This window comes from Zootoca vivipara, chromosome 6 (assembly GCF_963506605.1).
Source record: "Zootoca vivipara chromosome 6, rZooViv1.1, whole genome shotgun sequence".
In the NCBI taxonomy this organism is placed as follows: domain Eukaryota; kingdom Metazoa; phylum Chordata; class Lepidosauria; order Squamata; family Lacertidae; genus Zootoca; species Zootoca vivipara.
Window position 1 is genome coordinate 10,733,590 of NC_083281.1, and position 21,625 is coordinate 10,755,214.

At 48.2% G+C, this 21,625-nt stretch overlaps 1 protein-coding gene across 4 annotated transcripts in view; it reads left to right on the forward strand.

Annotated features, from left to right (window-relative positions):
- The first annotated feature begins 270 nt into the window (after positions 1 to 270).
- The window catches only part of DOT1L (DOT1 like histone lysine methyltransferase), a 66,120-nt gene continuing 44,765 nt past the window's right edge, over positions 271 to 21,625 (forward strand). For 3 of the 4 annotated variants that reach the window (XM_035117060.2, XM_035117061.2, XM_035117062.2), the window contains exons 1-3: positions 273 to 652; positions 16,489 to 16,532; positions 18,764 to 18,838. In XM_035117060.2, the coding sequence (XP_034972951.1) occupies positions 572 to 652; positions 16,489 to 16,532; positions 18,764 to 18,838 (200 nt within the window). In that variant the 5' untranslated portion in view covers positions 273 to 571. Of the gene's footprint in view, positions 653 to 16,488; positions 16,533 to 18,763; positions 18,839 to 21,625 lie in introns of all 4 variants that reach the window. The other variant, XM_035117063.2, reaches the window with a different exon arrangement.

The following is a 21,625-nucleotide window of genomic DNA, read 5'->3' on the forward strand; positions in this document are numbered from 1 at the left end:
TCCATGTATTGTAGTGGGGCTGGTGCGTTCGTGCTGTCTCTCCCTCATCCGCCCTCCGCCCACCATCCTCGCGTGCGTCCTCGCCTTCCTTGTGCGTGCTCCCGCCCGCAACATATCCCATTCTGCGCTTTATTCACCACCACGGTAGTAGCGAAACAACCTATTGAATTAACATTGGTTGCCATCTCCCGCCCGCCTCCTTTCCCTTTGCGCCCTTGTTAGCTTCGCCGCCGTTGCCATCCTGCGCGGCCCCTCCCTTCCCTTGACGCCGCCGGGCGTGCGAGGGAGGGGGGGCGAGCGGCCCAAAATGGCGGCCGCGTCGCTGTTGGTGCGGCTGACGAGGCGCCCGACCCGGCGCGAGCGACGACAATAGAGAGCAGGGGAAGGAGCGGCCTCCTCTCTCTCCCGCCCCCTCCTTCCTCGCCTCTCGCTGGTGCTCCTCCTCAGCCGCCGCCGCCGGTCTAGCATGGTGCGGGTCCGCCGCCGCTGGGCCCCTTCCGCCGCCCCGACCTGACCTCTCCTGCTCCCTCGTCGCCGCCGCCGCCGCGCCGGGGTCCCTTCGGCCGCCAACATGGGCGAGAGGCTGGAGCTGCGGCTCAAGTCGCCCGTGGGAGCCGAGCCGGCCGTCTACCCGTGGCCCCTGCCCGTCTACGTGAGTCGTGGGGGAGGCGGGAGGCCCAGGGAGGGGAGCCCCCCCGCGAAGGAGAGGGGGGCAGGGTTGGAGGTCGTGAGGGAGCGGAGTGGGGATCTGTCTTGTCTTCTGCATTTTTATGGGGCGGGATTCGAGCGGCTACTGTGTCATCTGGGGGTTATATGAGGCTTTTGGTTGTGTGTTTTTTGGTGGGGGGAGGTTTCTAGTTGTGGGGAGGGGTATATGGGGGGTTGGCATATGGGGGATTTGAGTGCATTTGGGGGGGAGTCTGTTGGGGTTGGGGATTTGATGGGCTGCTGTGTCACCTGAGTTTTTCTGGGTTTTTTTGAGAGGTTGCTGTATGTGGGGAGGGGTATGGGGGTTGCCATATGGGGTATTTGGGGATTTGAGTGCATTGGGGGCTGTTGTACTGGTGGGGTGGGGTTGCTCTATGTAGGGAGAGATTTTGGGGTAGTTGTCATCTGGGGGATATGTAACTTTAGGGGGGTTGCCGTAGGGGGGAGTTGGGGAGAGGGATTTTGAGGGGTTGTTATATGTGGGGAGGAGCATTTAAGAAGATGCCATATGGGGTATTTGGGGTGTAAGTTTTTTGGGGGGTGATGTATGGGGGAGTTGGGGAGATTTGAGGGGTTGCTATATTGGGAAGGGGGATGTCTAAGGTTTAGGGGTTGCCATTTGGGAGGATGCAGTGTCAGTTTGGAGGATTATGTGGGGATGAGTTGGGGAGGGAGATGCAGGGTGGTTGCTATATCAGGAGTTTGGGAGGGAGATTTTGGGGGCTGCTGTGGTATTGGGGTTATTTAGGGGGACTTGCAGCTTTCTGGTAGTTGGTTGTAAGGAGGAAACAGGCTTCATAGAGGCTTATTCTATAGGGGTGGTTTCTGTATCCCCTCTGGGGGCTACAATTGGGGATGTTTGTGGTAATAAATGGGTGTCTAGGGGTACCCCATTAGGGGGGAAATCATACGTTATGTGCACACATGGAATAATTTGCTGCCTATGTGGCTGGGGATAGGGAGCAATTGGAAGTGTTAAGAAGCAGAGGGGGGTGAGAGAAGGAATGTGACAAAGTTATATGTCAGGAACTCCACTTTGCAAAAACGGGGGTGGGCTATGTGAATGGGGAGCACTTTGCCACTTGAGTGGGTTGCATGGGGGGCTGTCATATGGGGGAAGTTTGGCTGCTTGGAAATGGAACTTCCATGGGGGGAACTTCTATGGGTGAATTGTGGTTGGAGTTATTACACAATGGGGCTATCCAGAAACTGTGTGTGTTAAGTTGGTGCTGTGGGGGGTGGGGGCCTTCCTGCCAGGGTAGGTATTATGTTGGGGGGAGGAACGGATGTGGGATGCAACTGGATGTTTCTTAGTGAGGAAACAGAGAATGTTATGCAAAGGGCAAGGAGGTCATATGTGCAATGTTTTTCTCTGAAGGTCGCCCTTCACACCAATCGCTTCACACTCTTTATACAGACATGTGCATTAGAAATTGGTTCAACTCCCCAGTGCTACTCATCCACACGATGTCTCACTTGGTCTGCATCAGCTCCTCACTCCTGCAGAACGTGCTCTCTCTGCATTCCACATGTTCCCATGTTAAAATTTGACCTCCCCCCCCCCCCCGTAATGCCAGGGGGAGTGGTGGTTATGGGGAGGGGGCCAGAGGTGAAAGTAGGAGGAGCAATGGATGCAAATTTTGCCTTTTGTGCATGAGGCACACACACTGCCACACAAGCACCCCTGCTCTAATATTTCAACTTTCTTGTTGTCAAAACCTTTTCCTGGAGATGACCCTGATGTGTGAAATTAAGCCAGTCTGACTACAGGGCTCAGAGGTGTTTCCAGAATATGTTCTTTGCCACATTTGCCCTTTATCCTTGAGTGCTTTCCAGAAATATACCTCTTTTCTGTGTGCTTTTATGTCTTCCCCCAATGTTTTGATCTAGACTTTTCCCCCTTCAGAAATCCTCCGCAAGGAAACCTCTTCCATTTGAATTTCCTTGCGCAGAACAGCTACTCTGGGGCTAAACACACACCACCCTCCCCTTTTCTGCATCTCAACTCTTCCTTGCACCCACTTGCTGCCATTCCTATCCCTTCCCCTTTCGCTGCTTGCAAGGCTCTTCGGGGCTTGCCTTCCACACACAGCTTGGTACATTTCCTGTGTGTGCTCCTTGCTTCCTGACTTCCTTGCAGTTTGCCAGGGACATCTAGCTTAGATGGCTTTTAAGTGGAAAATTAGACACGTTTATGGAGGGAAACCCTTCTTGGCTGCTAGTCATTATGCTTACCATGTGAGGGTTAAACATGTGAGGGTTTCATATCTCTGAATTCCAGTTGTAGGGGAGCAATGATGAGATAGGGCTTGTGTGACTCCTTCCTTGCCTGGTTCTGGTTTCTCCCGTGCTTCCCCTTTCTCCCGTGCTCCTCAAGCTTTAAAGTATTTGTGGCCTCCTTTGCTGAGGCAGCATATCCTGCTAGGCTTGCCTTTCATTTGTATAGATTGGGGGGGGGGTTTGTTGCAATTGGCTTCAATGTTTCTGTTATGTTTGTAAGTTTGAGTCATTTGCATAAGTAAAGTTGCCGATAAATACATAATACTGTACATCAAGGCTGGGGAACCTTGAGATGTCCCCCACCCCACCCCACCCCCTGGTAAAATTTACATTCCTTGTCCCAACTGCTTTTATCTGCCCTCCACTGGCAGGAGGAGGAGGGATGGCTTGGGCAGTTGCCCATAAGATAAAGAGATCCTCCAGCTGCCCCCACCCCTATTGTAAATAGAAACTCCTCCCTGCCCTTTATCATCTTTGATAAGATATTTGTGTGTGTGTAGATTGTTTGGAAACTTTCCCCTTGCTTCTTCATTAACACCTCCCATTTGTGGTCAAATGAGCTATCCTGGTGTGGTGTGTAGCCATAGCATTTATTATTATTATTATTTTGCACCCAGTAATCTCCTTTCTTTAACCTCCCAAATCCTCAATTGACCCACTGAATGCAACTGTCACTGGCCTTGCTCTATCTGTCCTGACCCCATTGCTCAGGACACAGAGCTGTTGCCTGCTTGGTCCTTTGCCAACCTTTTCTGTTCAGCTCTCCCCACCCTATCTTGCTCCCTGTGTGTCCCCCCCCCCACATACACACTCTTTTGAGTCCCAGACATTCTTTGCATCCCAGGCCAGCCATTTCAAAGTAATCCTACTTTTCCTGTTTGTGGATGACTCACCCACTTGCAGATACTCCTCTAGGTCCACACCCCAAACATCTTTCTTGTCTCCTGTTCCTCCCTCTGACACTTCCACACCTCACAGTCCTTTGCCTGCTGTAATATGTGCTCTTGGAGAGGCATGTTTCATCTGTTCCCCAAGAGCATTAAATTATTACGGGATAATTAAGGGTTTCCCCTTCCAGACTTCTTCTTCCAAACCCAAATCCAGTGTTGCATACCTCCTTTCCCCCAACATTTGGACTCAGTCACTCATTTTGCATAAGCTGCTGCGAGGAACAATTAATACTCTGTGGCTGGATGGATTGTGCAAAACTGATATAAAGGATTAGGTTCCTTTTTTGTTTCTTCAGCGCTAGGTAACAGGGCCCTTCTGTTTTAGGGAGGTGATAAAGTACAGAAAAACAAATTAATTGACTTAATTAGCTGTGTTTTTTGGAATGGCTTTGGATTGAGATATGAATTATAGAATTGCAGAGTTGGGAAGGGATCACAAGGGTCATCTAGTCCAACCCCCTGCAATGCAGGAACCTTTTTGCCCAATGAGGGGCTCAAACCCACAACCTTGAGATTAAGAGTCTCCTGCTCTACTGACCGGGCTATCCTACAGGATATATGGAAATGCTTGTAACTTTCTCATGTTGTTGTTGTTGTTGTTGTTGTTGTTGTTGTTGTTGTTGTTGTTGTTGTTGTTGTTTAAAAAGCAACCCTAAGGTCATTTTCTACCTCTGGGTTTTCCACTGGTTGGAAGAAGATGTACAGTGGGGACAAGGAGCGAAACGAGGGATGCAGACTTGTTCCTTCATGAAAGAGACATGCCTGCAAATTTCTTCCCACTGTGATCCATGTTTGGTTATTTTGGAGCCCGCTGGCGATGACGCCTCATTTCATTTTTACATTGGTGCGTCTGTGTAGCATTCTAAACATCTCATGAATGTGGCTGCCCCCTCCCTCCCTCATATGAATAATAGTGTTTGGGGCGGATCTAACCCCAGAGAAATAACATTTTTGGAAGTATAATATGGTGGGCATGAAAGAGAGAACCGCTTTTCAAAAGGCTGCTGTGCTCAGCATCTCAGCTGGGTCAGAGGACTTGCATTCTCTTGCCAGAGAATGGGCTGCTTATTCTTCTTCTTCTTCTTCTTCTTCTTCTTCTTCTTCTTCTTCTTCTTCTTCTTCTTCTTCTTCTTCTTCTTCTTCTTCTTCCTGGCACGGAGCTTACCTATTTGAGGAGCTTATTTGAGTACCGTATTTCTGTGGCCTGTGGCATTTCCGTCAGTTGTGTTTCCATGCCTTTCAGCGGTTAAAATGAGGCAGGGTCCCAAATGCCTTGTGGAGGCCCGAGTGGCTGTGAGAGATCTGCACTGCACAGGTCAGCTGTTAAGTGTGTGAGTGGTTGAGGAATGACGGTTTGTTTGTTTTCAAGGAGAGAAGGGCAAGCCCCGCTGCACCACGCTGATGTTAGCCTTGGCTTTCTGTCATCTTGGTGCTGTTGATACTCCGGTTTCCAAAACATCCTGCCCGTTTAGGAGGGCGCGCTATTTTTGATCGTCTTGTTAGGCTGTTCCCAGGGAGCAGTGCATGGTGGTTAATGTCCCCTTTCCTGTTTGGGCAGCTCTGTATGTTCGTGTGTGATTCCTAATGCTTTCACAGAAATCGAAAGTGCAGTTGCCTCTCTGCTTAGTTTCTTTTCATCACTGGGTTATTTTCAAGCTTGGTTTGCACAGAGTAATAAATCTCGTTTCAAAAGACCATCTCAGTTTGTTGACATTCCAACCCAATGCATTTTTAAAAATTGAAACTTTTATTTTAGAGCAAGATCTGGCTGTGGGGTGGAATTAAGAATCTGTAAAGCTCTGTTAAACATGTGTTTTTTTTAACTGTGTGTAAGTCCCCTAGAACAGGCATCCCCAAACTTGGCCCTCCAGCTGTTTGGGGACTACAACTCCCATCATCCCTAGCTAACAGGACCAGTGGTCAGGGATGATGGGAATTGCAGCCCCAAAACAGCTAGAGGGCCAAGTTTGGGGATGCCCGCCCTAGAAAAATTATATAGAATAAATTTTGGGTTATATGCAGTTACTCAGAGTAGGCCCATTGGAATTAAGACATCTAAGTTAATCATGCCCTGTAATTTCAATGGGCCTTCTCTGAGTATGACTAATATTGGAAACAACCTTCTATTAATAATATTTTTAATTAATGTATAGAATAAATATTATTATTTTGAGAGAGCCTGCCCCCCCCCAAATCTCCAGGTTTCCATGGTGCCCGCCAGGTCCTGTTAAGGTGATCCCAGTATGGACCTCAAAGCCCTGTCCTTGGGTTCTCCAACCCACCTGTGCAACCTTCTCCCCCTGGTTCGAGTAGAGATGGGTGGGTAGTAAACAAGCCGTCTCCCTGTGCTGCCTCTGTAGCCTCCAGCACCAGATTCAAGTCCCAAAGTGGAAGTATTACCAAGTGGGGGCAACAGAGTTCATCAGGACCATAGTGAGCCCCTCCCCTGCATCCCATCCTCTGCTGCTCCTGCGCCAAGTACTCAGGCAGACAGAGCTGAGTCAGACTCACTCCGCCCAGCTCACCCACTCAGGTTTCAGTATTTCACATGCTGGTTTGGCCCCCTCCTCGAAGTGTCAGTCAGACCAACCCTTGTTGCACGGCCTCCGGAATCTGGCACTAGGATGGCATTTTCCGCTTGACCTTGGTGGGGAATGCTGCTCCATTAGACCTGCTTTCCACGGCTTGTTCCGTCCAGTCTCCTCTTAAAGCCCATTACCATATCCCGTGATGGTGTCTTCCATGTATAAGTCAAGTGTTGGGCGCATGTGTGCATAAGAAGTGCCTTCTTCTTGCCCGTCTCTGCATCTGTCGCCCTGACCCGCAGCATTTCCCCTGCTGTGCATCCAAAACCGTTACTGGGATGAGGGACGTTGCAAAGATTCTGCAAGGCTTTTTAGAAATCTGCAAGGCTTTTTAGATTCTGCAAGGCTTTTTAGAAATCAATCCACTTTGGACAACACTGTTAGTTAGCCTGCTGACATTGGGCTGTCTATAGTAAAGGTGAAGGGACCCCTGACCATTAGGTCCAGTCGTGACCGACTCTGGGGTTGCGGCGCTCATCTCGCGTTATTGGCCAAGGGAGCTGGCGTACAGCTTCCAGGTCATGTGGCCAGCATGACTAAGCTGCTTCTGGCGAACCAGAAGCTGTATATAGTCAGCTGTAAAAAATAGATAAAAATAAAATTCTCTCCTCCCTGGGCTTAGAAGCTTTCTGGCACCAAAGGAAAGAAGGGTGCCCTTGTGGTTTCAGAGTTGAGGTCTCTGATGTCAGCAGACTGTCTCTTAGTTTCACTGGTCTGTTTCCTTTGCTGTCTGTTTCCTTTCCTTAGCAAGGTGGGAATTGGTTCTATTCGAGTGAAGCAGAGCTTTTGGGATTGTGGTATGGAGATTCCAAGTGAGTGCTGGATTTTTGGTCAGAGGAGGCCTACTCAGCAATTGGGGTGTGTGTGTTTGTTGGTAGAGCATGAGACTCTTAATCCCAGGGTTGTGGGTTTGAGCCCCATGGCAGAGAACAAGATTCCTGCATTACCCTTGTGGTCCCTTTCAGCTCTACAGTTCTATGATTCTAGGTATTTGGGTGTTCTCAGTGGGGGTCATTAAATAAAACAGACATCAATTTTATTTATTGCATTTATTTGGATCTCACTTTTTTCTCCCAAGTTGCTCGGGGGTGTGTGTGTACATTGGTGTTCTTCAACTGTGGGCCCCATGATGTTGTAGGGCTGCAACTCCCATCATCCACTTCTAGCTTAGCCAATAGTCAAGGATGATGGAATTTGTAGTCCCAGGGACAAAACCCAGGGAACCAAGGTTGAGTAACACCAATGTACAATGTTTTCTTCACCTCCTTATAATCCCCACAGTGACCCTCTAAGGTACCTTAGGCTGAGAGAGGCAGTGACTGGCCCCCAAGGTCACCCAGTGAGCCTTGTGGCTGAGTGAGAGATTTGAACCCTGGTCTCTGCCAGGTCCTAGTCTGGCACACCCCATCACAGAGGTGGCTCTTTCAGCCCTGCTTAACTCAGCAGCTCTTAAACAGTCCTTGAACTTTGTCCCTGATATGTTTGCATTCTGCCAGAAAGTTATCATTAGGGGGGGTGCGCGCCCGTGTGTGCATGCTAGAATTTATCAAATGCAGACGTGGGGAGGAGGGGTCATATGTTCTGCAAGGCACACGGGCAAAGTGTCTGCTGTAAGCTCAGTAGAGATGCTGTAATGATCCCCCACAGTTGTTGAGAGACAGAACTTCAGTTCCCCTTTCCAAGGCTACCCAACCAGAATACACTGTAAAAAAGAGAGCAAATGCTGGAAATGCAAAATAAGGTTATGCATGCTCAGCCTATTTGCGTAATTTACTGGGGTTGCAGCATTTCAGCTTCCCCCCAATACAGAAGTTGCGGTTTTCAACGTAACACACCTTGCATTCAGCTTACTCTGATGTTTAACATTGGCCTTAAAAAAGGTAAAGGTAAAGGGGCCCCTGACCATTAGGTCCAGTTGCGGACAACTCTGGGGTTGCGGCGCTCATCTCGCTCTATAGGCTGAGGGAGCCGGCGTTTGTCCGCAGACAGCTTCTGGGTCATGTGGCCAGCATGACTAAGCCACTTCTGGCGAACCAGAGCAGCGCACGGAAACGCCGTTTACTTTCCTGCCGGAGCGGTCCCTATTTCTCTACTTGCATTTTGATGTGCTTTCGAACTGCTAGGTGGGCAGGAGCTGGGACCGAGCAACAGGAGCTTACCCTGTCACAGGGATTCGAACCGCCGACCTTCTGATTGGCAAGCCCTAGGCTCAGTGGTTTAGACCACAGCGCCACCCTTACTTAGCTACCGGTATATAATTGCAGTGAAATTTCAAATAAGGAAACAGCAGAGCGCCACAACAGTGTGATTTTGCTTATAAAGTGTGCATCCGCCCAGCCTCATTAAAGAAGCTCAGCCACTCCTACAAGGAGAGTTTGGGGGATACAGTGGTGCCTCGACTTACGAATTTAATCTGTTCCAAAGGCACCATCGTAGGTAAAAAAATTCGTAAGTTGAAAAACGCCATTGGAAATGCGATTTTCCATAGGAATGCATTGGAAACGGAAAAATTCATAAGTCAAAGCAACCCTATTTAAAAATTTGTAAGTCGAAAAATCCCTATCTAAAGCCGCCGCGGTTTCCTTTCGGATGTCGAGACATTTGTAAGCGCGCGGCCATTAGCCCCATTCGTAAGTCGAAAAATTCGGTTGTCGAGTCATTCGTAAGTCAAGGTACCACTGTACTTTATTGCACCTTTCAAGGCTCTTAGTCTTGGGTCAGCAAACTTTTTCAGCGGGGGGCCGATCCACTGTCCCTCAGACCTTGTTGGGGGGGCCGGACTATATTTTGGGGAAAAATATGAATGAGTTCCTATACCCCACAAATAACCCAGAGATGCATTTTAAATAGGACACCTTCTACTCATGTAAAAACACCAGGGACAACAAATAACCCAGAGATGCATTTTAAATAGAAGAACACATTCTACTCATTTAAAAACACTGATTCCCGGACCATCCCCTGGGCCTTAGTTTGGGGGGGCCCTGCTATTAGGCCATTCATCCACGAATGCCTTGTGTCAGCAGCCCCCACCCTGATGCTGAAATTAGGCCTGAAAAGGCTGCCTATGGCAGCTGATAGCTTTCCCTTCCCACAAGCCAGCGTTTGAAATTTGCCAGGCGCATTTTGCTCCTGACTATCGGCCAACTGCGACCGAGTAAATATGCCAGGTTGGCACCTGACATCTCCCCCATCTGGGGATCATTGGACCTGAACTGTTTTCACACACTAATACCCCATCTTGTAGAATTCTATTTGTTATATTTTATCTGCACAATCGGAATGAATTTCAGCAAGCAAAATGCTTTTTCTGTGCAGCCTGAGCAGGAGCAGTGAACAGCGTTATAGTGAATTGTTGTCGTTTGTCTTCAGTTCCCCCACTGCCCTGCATTCCTACGTTATGAATGGTCTGTGTCACCACTAGGCATTATGTTTTGGTACCTAGATTATATACCTGACTTTCTAACACTGTTTGGTTTCCACCCCCACCCCACCCCCTTTGAGATTTTCCTCCAGGTTGAATGGTATAGAGATGGGCTCTCTGGTCTGAATAGCTCATTGGCCAGAGTTACTTGTCATGGTTGGGGTCTGTTTAAAGTTGAAACATGTATGTGTGTTTGTACGTCTGTACCCTGTGTACTTTGGGATGATAAATCTAGAACTGCTGCAGTCACAGCTGGATTTGCATAATTGCTCAGTTGCTGCTGGTGTCACGATGTTCAGAGCTCTGTTCAGAGCTCTGATGTATCCCCCCCCCTCCCGCTTCATATTGCTAATTAAGGCATTGGGAGGACAGAGCCTTTGGTGTTCTAGATGCCCCCTCCCACTAGCTTTCATGTAACACTGAAGGGTGTGACTCGCACTTCTCCCCGCCTCCTTATTTCCTGAAAGGGCACATGAAGGGTTTTTTCCTCTCTCTCCCTCTCTAATGAATCAACAGTGCGTAGTTCTTCTTATCTGGGTAAAATGAATCGTGCAGAGTTTGAATAATCCTCCCTAATTTCCCCACCCCCTCAATGACTCAGAAAATGTTTTTTCTGAAGCTGACCTTTGCATTGGTGGCTACTGCCTTTATAACAGCAGTTGTTGTTGTTGTTTAGTCGTTTAGTCGTGTCCGACTCTTCGTGACCCCATGGACCATAGCACGCCAGGCACTCCTGTCTTCCACTGCCTCCCGCAGTTTGGTCAAACTCATGTTCGTAGCTTCGAGAACACTGTCCAGCCATCTCGTCCTCTGTCGTCCCCTTCTCCTTGTGCCCTCAATCTTTCCCAACATCAGGGTCTTTTCCAAGGATTCTTCTCTTCTCATGAGGTGGCCAAAGTATTGGAGCCTCAGCTTCACGATCTGTCCTTCCAGTGAGCACTCAGGGCTGATTTCCTTAAGAATGGATAGGTTTGATCTTCTTGCAGTCCATGGGACTCTCAAGAGTCTCCTCCAGCACCATAATTCAAAAGCATCAATTCTTCGGCGATCAGCCTTCTTGATGGTCCAGCTCTCACTTCCATACATCACTACTGGGAAAACCAGACCTTTGTTGGCAAGGTGATGTCTCTGCTTTTTAAGATGCTGTCTAGGTTTGTGTCTAGGTTTGTAACAGCAGTAAAATAAAAAAATTCCTTCAGTAGCACCTTAAAGACCAACTAAGTTTTTATTTTGGTATGAGCTTTCGTGTGCATGCACACTTCTTCAGATACAGTGAAATGGAAGTTTCCAGGCACTTATGTAGAGAAGGGGTGGGGAGAAGGCACTTATGTAGAGAAGGGGTGTAACAGCAGTAGTTTTTCTTTATTTTCAACTCGACGTCACTTTGCAAACATTCTCATTTCTCCCTCCTCACGCGCACACACACACTCACACACAGCAAAGGTGAGCTAGGAAACAGGAACGTAAACTCCTAGAGATCAAAAAAGCTTTTTTGGAACAGGGAGGTCTTCATAATCATTTGAGTGGAAGGTCAGTTTTAAGCGGCGTCAAAGAGATCTGCTGTGGTCCCTGAGAGCAGAATTGGTTCTGGAGGATGGATGTGGCTGTCTTAGGACTACAGGAAGTTGTCTTGCACTGAGTCAGAGACGTTCCTCCTCCTTCCTCAGTGCTGTTCACACTGACCAGCAATGGCTCCACAGCAGGGGTGCCCAAACTTTTTTCAATGAGGGCCAGATTTGATAAAGTGAACATGCGTGAGGGCCAACCACAGAGCTGACCAAAGCTGTTGACCTTTTTTAAGGATTGAAGTTATTATCTCAGCCCTACCTGGAGATGCTGCAGATGAAGCCTCAGATCTTCTGCATGCCAAGCAAGTGCTCTCCCACTGAGTTGTGGCTTTTCCCATCTTAGAATTGCCAGAAAGGTGCCCATGTGCTTCTCTCCCTCCCGGCCCCGTAAACTCCACTTGCCCTGGGCTGATGCTGCCTAAGGGCAACAGCTTCTCTGGCTCAGCAGATGTTGGGTGTCAGCCTTCCCCAAACCAGCATTCACCCTGTGTTTTGAACTACCGTACAACCAGTGTTAGAAACTCAGGTGCACAGTATAGTCCAATTGCCAAATGTCACCTTAAACCTCGGGTTGTGGTCGCTGTGACGGTATGTCTACGGTAGTTGTCACTCTACCCATCTGAAAAACGATCCTGCTTTTTAAGCTTAAGGATCAAAATTGTTGCAAAATAAACGAAACAATTGCTAACATACCATTTGTGTAAAATAAAAAAATTCCTTCAGTAGCACCTTAAAGACCAACTAAGTTTTTATTTTGGTATGAGCTTTCGTGTGCATGCACAATTCTTCAGAAGTGTGTGAGTCAAATTTGTGTATGAGTCAAATTCCTTTTTGAAATGAGTTCTAAGTTTGGGGTGTTGCTTTTTGGCTGGGTGTTCCTCCCCTCCCTCCAGGCAAGTGTTGCTTTTTAACATTTTCATTAAAGGTTAACCACCGAGATGAGTAAGGCCCGGTGTTAATGACACCCTTCCACGTAAAACCCCACAAGAGAGAGAGCGTGGGCAGGCATCCCAGTTGCCCTGAGTTAGTCACTCAGTGGCTCATGGTCGGCCTGGAATTAGGGGGCCGTGAGGGGGAGAGCTGACTACGGTAACTCACTTTTTAATTCTGCCTTTAGACAGTTCTTAAAACTCCTGCCCCTCTAACCGTGGTTATCACCCAGATCTTGCCGGTTTGATATCAGTCTGTATCTGCCCTGGCCTCTTAATGGTGTTCCCAGGCACTACTGGTTTTTTACATTTGGAAAGAAGAAAAGGCCGTGGCCTACTCCAGGGGTTCTCCTGGGCCGGTTCACTCCAGGGGAGATCCCTCCATGGGCCAGATCGCGCCCACGCCCGTGATTTCCGGCATTTACGTCTGCGCAGACACAGTTTCTGGTGCCATGGAAGTGAGTCACTGCGCTGTGTCGGTTTAGCGCAGTGGGCGGGAACTTGCCGAGTGGGCGGCTCAGTTTGGGGGCAGCTCGTGGGCTGGTTAAACGACCCCCATGGGCCGCTTGTGGCCCATGGGCCTTAGGTTGCCGACCCCTGGCCTACTCAGTCCCAGGGGATCCTGCCTAACTCTACATTAAGTTCACCTGCAGACATCCCGCTCTGGGTGATTGTACCTTCAGAAGGGGGGTGGGTGGCTACTTGAGACTGGGGGATGGGGTGCCTCTTTGGTTGTGGGGCACCCAGGCAGTGTTATAAACTCAGATATATAATAAGCTAGGCGCCAAATGGCTCCTTAGACCACGGTTACAGTCACCAAAACAGAAAGTCTCCTTGCCCTTTTTGGGCAAGATGGCTCTAAAGGCTTATTTTCCATATGATGGGCTGACACTGATTGATTCTCAGTTAAACATCTGGCTACTTCAGAGGACAACCTTGAGCTTGCTTAATATCTTTGAGAACTTAAAAGCAGAAAAGTCAACTTGATCCAGTGATAGTCCGCATATATAGTGGCCTATTCCAACCTTTTTTTCTTAATGGTGACACAGACCATTCATAACGTATGAATGGTGACACAGACCATTCATAACAATAGTGACACAGCCAGTCACTATTGGTTTTTGACCTTTTGTAAGAAGAAAAGTGGACCCAGGTGGCGCTGTGGGTTAAACCACTGAGCCTAGGGCTTGCTGATCAGAAGGTCGGCAGTTCGAATCCCTGCAACGGGGTGAGCTCCCGTTGCTCGGTCCCAGCTCCTGCCCACCTAGCAGTTTGAAAGCACATCAAAGTGCAAGTAGATAAATAGGGACCGCTCCGGCGGGAAGGTAAACGGTGTTTCCGTGTGCTGCTCTGGTTCGCCAGAAGCAGCTTTGTCATCCTGGCCACATGACCCGGAAGCTGTCTGCGGACAAACGCCAGCTCCCTCGGCCTATAGAGCGAGATGAGCGCCGCAACCCCAGAGTCGGACACGACTGGACCTAATGGTCAGGGCCCCCTTTACCTTTAAGAAGAAAAGGCATTTGCCTACTCAGTCCCAGGGGATCGCGCCTGAATATAAATTAAGTTCACCTGCAGGCATCCAGCCCTGGGTGATTCTACCTTCAGAAGGGAGGTGAGTGGCTGGCTACTGAAGACCGTGGGCTGGGGTGGCTTTTTGGTTGTGGGACACCCAGGCCTTGGAACATCTTCCCCAGTGAATATTGAAGGTGCTCATGCAAGTGATCAGCGGGAGACAACCATTCCTCCCGCCTGCTGGGAGAGGGTAGAGAAGGTGTGTGTAAATGTGTGTGTGTACACCTGAAGGAGCATCTCCACCCCCATCTTCAGCCCAGAAATTGAGGTCCAGCCCTGAGGTGAGAAGTTGAGGATACAGTGGTGCCTCGCTAGACGAAATTAATTCGTTCCACGGGTCTTTTCTTATAGTGAAAAAATTCGTCTAGCGAATCCCATAGGAATGCATTGATTTTTTTTTTGATTTTTTTTTGCCCATAGGAACGCATTAATTGAATTTCAATGAATTCCTATGGGAAACCGCAATTCGCTAGACGAATTTTTCGTAAAACGCATTCGTCTAGCGAGGCAAGCTCCACTCGAAAAATCCTTTCGTTAAGCGGAAATTTCGTTAAGCAGGGCATTCGTTAAGCGAGGCACCACTGTACAGGGAACCAGGCAGAGGGCCTTCTCGGTAGTGGCGGCTGCCCTGACACCCTCCCATCAGATGTCAAGGAAATAAACACCTGACTTTTAGAAGACAGATGAAGGCAGTCCTGCATAGAGAAGTTTGCAGTGTTTGATGTTTTACTGTGACGAATGTTTTTAATTTGTTGGAAGCTGCCCGGAGTGGTTTGGTTAACTCAGTGAAATGGGAGGCATATAAATAATAAATGGTGGTTGTTGTTGTTGTTGTTGTTGGAGAGGTGCATGTGTTTGTGAGAGAAAAGAGGGGAGCCCTGCCAATGAATGGAGTGCAATTTCCCAGCTGATTAGCCCCGTGGCCCTTGACAAAGCGAAAAAGGGACTCCACCCTGCCTTAAACTTTAAAAATATATATATTAAAGATGTATTAGTTTACAAAAATAGGTGCCTTGTCTCTTTTTTCAAGTTGTGTTTTCTACAGATCAGTTACATTTGTTGTGAGACATTAGTGTTGCATGCATTATTAGGTTATTATGAGGGGGAAAGGGTGAGGAGGGTGCATGGGGTTGTCTGCCTTAAACTTTTGACGCCTGGTTATTTAAGATGCGAAATGTATGATCGGTGCTATCTAGCTGTAAACTTGAACTGTTTCACTGTTGCTTGAGTTTTGTCATTACTATTATTTGTGTGTCTTTAGATAAATAAATACTGGGCTGTGTGTTATGTCGTAAGCCACCTTGGAAACCCTGGAAGTCAGGAGATAAATATTTGGATAAACAAACGAGGTTTTCCCCCTAGCGTACTGGTTAATCTGTAAGCCAGGTTTACAACCTCCTCCTTGGCTCTAAGCCAGGAGGCGGTGGCTGCACTTGGCCAAACTGCAGAGCCTGCTTTGCAAGCAGAAATGTTTTGTGTGAATGGTCGCCACTCTTACTTTGTGTGGATTTTACTTGGCATGCAATTGTTGCGGCCTAGGCCTCCTTGCTTTTCACAGCCTTTTGCTGCCGACCCCCTTTGCAATTCTCTCCCTACTTGCTTACTACAGGGATAGCCAATGAAGTGCCCCCCAGCAGCTGTTTCTCACAAAAATGTTAGAAACTCAGATATGTAAGATAGGGACCAAAGGTTAAACCAAGGTTGCAGCTGCCAAAACGGAATGCCTAGTTGCCATTTTTGGGCAAGGCGGCTCTAAAGACTTACTTTTCAAATGATGGACTGACTGCGATTGATTATCAGTTACACATCTGGCTAGTTCAGAGGACAACCTTGAGCCAGGTTAAGAGCTTTTAGATCTTAAAAGAAAAACAGTCACTTGATCCAGGGAGGGTCCACATATATACTGGCCCATTCCAACCTCTTTTTCTTTATGCTGACTGCTCAGCATAATGCACAGAGAAAGCATTTTGGTTCCTGAAATTCATTCTGATAGTGCAGGTTGACGGATTGAATTCTACAGGATGGGGTATTAGTGTGTGAAAACAGTCCAGATCCAAGGATCTCCAGGCATGCACCTTCATATGGTGGAGACGTCAGGCGCCATCCTGGTGCCCAGGCATCTTCACTTGGTCGCAAGTGTTTGAATTTCAAACACTGCAGCGGCATCCGAAGGATCCACAGGTTCCCCATCTCTGTAAGAAGAAAGTTTTTGGAAATGGGTCCTCTTTGGGCACGGGGAAATTAGATAGCATAGAGCTAGCCTTTTAAAATAACAGCCGCAACACATGCCTCTACTATGAAACATTACTTTTGATCACTCCCCTGGCCCAGTTTTCATTTATCCGTATTTGCAAATAATGAGGGGATTGTAGAAGCCAAGGAGCCTTGGTGATCTGCCAGGCAACGTGGGTGATCTCTCCTTCCAGACAGTTCCTGAAACCACCTTCTTCTCTTTCTTTGTTGTTGTTTCAGGACAAACACCACGATGCTGCTCACGAAATCATTGAGACAATTCGGTAGGTGTTAAGCAGCAGCCAATCTGCATTGCAACCAGATATTTCTACCCCCACCCCTTCTCTGCAGCCTGTGGAAACTGGGAAACCCATCTCCCAATAGTGATAGTGACACTGTTCTTGCTAGGATTTTCCTCGCTATATCCTTGCTCTGTAATCACAGCTTCCTGCAACATGGTGCATGTTTTGCTCTGCATTAAAATGAAAACCCAGTTTTGCCTAAAACACTGGAGGGTTGCCTTATAACCAGCTCAGGACCATACCGGGGTCCCCAGACCATTATCAGCCGGTGTGGGGCAAGTGCCTTTCATTCCCCAACTGGGAATAAGACTATGAGGCTAATTCTGTCTTGAAAAGGGCACACCCTTTCTTAAATAGTCTGAATCAAAGCCGCCATTGACAGCTATGGCTAAGTAGGAGTACAGTATGTTGCATTGATTAGCTGGTCTGGAGAAGGGAGGTCACATGCCTTCTTTTCAAAAGTGACGGGGCTGTCTTATGTTTCTGCGCAGCCTTAGTATGAAGGAATTGGTTCATTTCTTTTAAAGTCACATTTGCCTCCCCTAGAAAAGGATTGAAGGTGTTGGGTGGTCAAAGCGTTTTCTGCCCCTGAGCTTTGACCAGGCTTTCCCAGCTTGAGTCCGCCAGGTGGTTTTGGACTACAATTCCCATCATTCCTGACCACTGGTCCTGCTGGCTAGGGATGATGGGAGTTGTTATCCAGAAACAGCTGGAGACCCAAGTTTGGAAAACCCCGGCTTTGACTCTTCCCTTAAAAACCAAGTGAGATCCTACTCATAAATCTCAGTAAAAGGTCTGGTTTAAACAAGAACCTAGCATGCTGTCTTCTACCGAGCCAAACCACTGCTCCATGGTCTCACACCTTGGGAGAGGGACCAGTCATACCTGTTCTTTATAAATCACAATTGTGCATAGATGGGGATGTGGGTGGTGCTGTGTTCTAAACCACTGGCCCTCTTGGACTTGTCAATCGTAAGGTCAGCAGTTCGAATCCACGCCATGGGGTGAGATCCTGTTGCTTTGTCCCAGCTACTGCCAACCTAGCAGTTCAAAAGCATGCCAGTACAAGTACTGTATATTCCGGCGTATAAGACGACTGGGCGTATAAGACGACCCCCAACTTTCCCAGTCAAAATATAGAGTTTGGGATATACTCGCCGTATAAGAAATACGACCCGGCATATAAGATGACCCCGGACTTTTGAGAAGATTTTTCCTGGGTTAAAAAGTAGTCTTATACACAGGAATATACAGTAGATAAAAAGGTCCCGCTGTGGTGGGAAGGTAAACAGCATTTCTGTGCGCTCCGGCACTCGTCACAGTGTTCTCTGTGACAGAAGCAGTTTAGTCATGCTCGCCCCAAGACCCAGAAAAGCTGTCTGCGGACTAACGCTGGCTCCCTCGGCCTGAAAGCAGAGATGAGCGCTGCGCCCCATAGTTGAATTTAACTGGACTTCACCTTCCAGGGTTCCTTTTCCTTTACCTTTTACTGCATAGATGGCAGTATATTATTATTTATTGAATTTATATACTGCCTCATACCTGCAGGTCTCAGGGTGGCTCACAGGATAAAATCAGAATATAAAACCACAAAATACACAATCAAATGAGACAAACCTAACAGTAGTAGCCACCTTTGGCCTTTTGGGCTGCCAGTGAGCCCCTAACCATTTATGGCTTGGGACCAGGCTGTCTTAAAGATCTTAAAAATGTCACTATGCAAACCTTCCCTGGGGTGCTAAGATCCTCAGGTGTGCACCCCCACACCGTCCCATCAACCCCAGAGACACGACTGGTAGTGACTCGGAGAACTGCTCCCAGATTGTGGAATTCCCTCCCTAGAGAGGTCTAATTGTCTCCCTCTCTGCTATCCTTCCTTTGGAAGGATAATATCAAGATTTCCCTTTGGAAACGGAGGTGCAGGCCGTCCTGACCACAGGGTTGCTGTCAGGGCGAACTGGATTCGAACTGCTGGCCCTGCGTATGCTGTGATGTATTTTAATTATTCTTGTCAACATGGTTTGTTGTTACCGCTTTGTGTGTTGGGAGCCTGCCTCAGGTCCCAACTTGGGAGAAAGGTAGGATATAGAAATAAGTAAACATGACAAAATTATCAATGTGTTTGGGGCAGAGGTGGGCTTGCCAAAAGGATCTAGTGATGGGGGCGGCGTTATTTGCATATTTATTCCACTTACACCCTCTTTTCCTTTCAGGTGGGTCTGCGAAGAAATTCCAGACCTGAAGCTTGCTATGGAAAACTATGTTTTAATTGACTATGATACTAAAAGGTAAGGATAACAGCAGGAGTCGGCAACCTTTTTCAGCTGTGGGCCGGTCCACCATCCCTCAGACCATGTGGTGGGCCGGACTATATTTTTTTTGGGGGGGGGGGAATGAACGAATTCCTATGCCCCACAAATAACCCAGGATGCATTTTAAATAAAAGAACACATTCTACTCATGTAAAAACACGCTGATTCCCGGACCGTTCGCAGGCCAGATTGAGAAGGCGATTGGGCTGCATCCAGCCCACGGGCCTTAGGTTGCCTACCCCTGGATAAGAGTCTCCTTAGTTCTCATTACAGTCATACCTCGGTTTAAGTACGCTTCGGTTTGAGTACTTTCAGTTTAAGTACTCCGTGGACCCCTCTGGAACGGATTAATCCACTTTCCATTACTTTCAATGGGAAAGTTCGCTTCAGGTTAAGTACAGACTTCCGGAACCAATTGTGTACTTAAACTAAGGTACCACTGTACTTTCTTCCCCCATGGCTCCCCCTAGATGTTGTCGCTGGACTCACAGCGCCAGGCAACCCCAACCACCACAGCAAATAGTTAGGGATGATGGGACAGCGTGGGGTGGGCGGGGTGGGCTAGATGACCTCTGGGGGTCCCTTCCAACTCCACTATTGTATGATTCAGTGGCGCTTTCTTCTATTTTAAACCAGCTCCAAATTCTCATGTGGTGATGATGTGGGGCCCTGCTATTGTGTCCCTTTTTGTTGTAGATTCACTCTGGATGTTGGAAGCTTTCGGCAAGGGAATTCTTCAGCTGTTCCATGTAGCTATTTGAGAGAGCTTGATAAAGACAGCCTTTCTGATAAGGGCTCCTTTCCTGCCCTGCCCTTCACCCCCCCTCCCTTGCCTCTCCCCTGCCCTTTACTCCTTTGAAGGTTAATTTGTCCTGTTCACAAATGTAAACAGGAGGAGATTTTCCTGCTGCTTCCACGTCCTCCTTGCAAGGATGCGAAGGGAGGGGTCCTCCCCACCCCCTGGTGTCTTTCCAAACAGGCCAGGGAGTGTTCTGGGATATTCTCTCCCCCCCCCCTTGCAAAGTGCATGTGGAAATAGAGGTGAAAAACTGCCTTGGGTTGAGAAACCCACCTGGGGTTGAGGGAAAATACCCTCTTCGGTTGTTGGCTGCAGGAGTTGATGAAGAGGCTGAAATAGCTGAGCAGCCCTGATCTTTGCTCTCCTTTCTCCCCCTCCCTCCCTTGATGTTTGAAATCTGATTATGCAATGTGGCACGAGACTTCCCTGTGCTGCCCCTCCTTTCCCTATCTCCTGTCCTGAGTTGATTCTTTAATCCTGGTTTAAAAAGAAAAAGAAAAAGAAGGGATTTTGAGCCAGGCTCTGTTCAGCAAGTCTCTTTAGAGCCTAAGGAGCTGACTTGCAACAAAGCTCAGTATCACTTGCACTGACTAGCAGCAGTTCTCCAGGGTTTCGGGGGACAGGAACATTCCCATCCCTACGTGGAGGTAGCGGGGGGGGGGGGCTGAACCTGAGGCCTTCTGCATGGAAAAGGAAATGCTCTGTTGCTCAGCTGCAGACTTTCCCCTTAAATTCCCCGTCCTCCGGACTCCAAATAACCTCACATCCTTACTCCAGGCATCCCCAAACTGCGGCCCTCCAGATGTTTTGGACTACAATTCCCATCATCCCTGACCACTGGTCCTGTTAGCTAGGGTTCATGGGAGTTGTAGGCCAAAACATCTGGAGGGCCGCAGTTTGGGGATGCCTGTCCTTACTCCATTTAGTTCAGTATTGTCCACACTGACTGGCAGTGGCTCTCTAGGGTTGCAGACAGGGTTTAAAGTATGTAAAGATGCTGCTCGGCATTGAACCTGGGAGAGCAGAGCAGGTGCTCTCCCCTTGCGTTATAGCCCCCCCCCCTCGTTAAACAGGAAGCAAGATTGCAGTGCTCACATTCAGAAGGAAGGGCTGATTTAAAAGGGGGAATAATAATTCAAAGTGTTGGTTTTGACCTATAAAACCTTGAACGGCTCAGTACCGCAACGCCCCAAGGATTGCCTCTCTCTATGTGTAAGATCACCCTCCAAGACGCTTCTTTGTGTGCCTATCCCACGAAAGGTCTGGAGGGTGGCAACAGGAGAATAGGGCCTTCTCTGCAGTGGCTCTCCATTTATGGAATACTTTCCCCAGGGAGGTCCGCCTGGCGCCTTCATTATACACCTTTAGGCGCCAGGCAAAAACATTCCTCTTTAACCAGGCCTTTGGCTGATTGACATCCAATGCCCTTTTAAAATGTGTTGGGGAAGGGGGAGGATTATTGAGTTGTTTAGTTTTTATTTTTATTATGTACTTTGTGTTTCTGTATTGCGATTTCGTCTTGTGAGCCGCCCCTGAGACCTGAGGATATAGGGAGGTATACAAACTTCAATAAAGAAAACAAATAAACAATAAAAATAAGCTGTCTTGCACAAAACCAGGCCACATGTGCTGTCTACAGAGACTGACACAGGCTCTCCAGGTTTTAGAGGTGGGGAGGAGTCTTTCCTAGCCCCCCAAACCCCCACCCCACCCCAAGAATGATGGGGAACTGGAGCTGTATAGTGCAAAGTATTTCAGTAAAAAAAATATTTAAACTAGGCTTGCAAACTTGTCTGGCTGCAACTCTTAAAGTGGCTGGGAGGCTACAGTCCTGTTCCATATACTGTACTTAAAGGGAATTCGGCAGGACTTAACCTGAGTGGATGCATGCAATGGGGGTGGAGAGCTGGGTCCAGGTGGGGCAGATCTCAGAGATGCTAGCCTTCCAAGGGCCACATTGATGA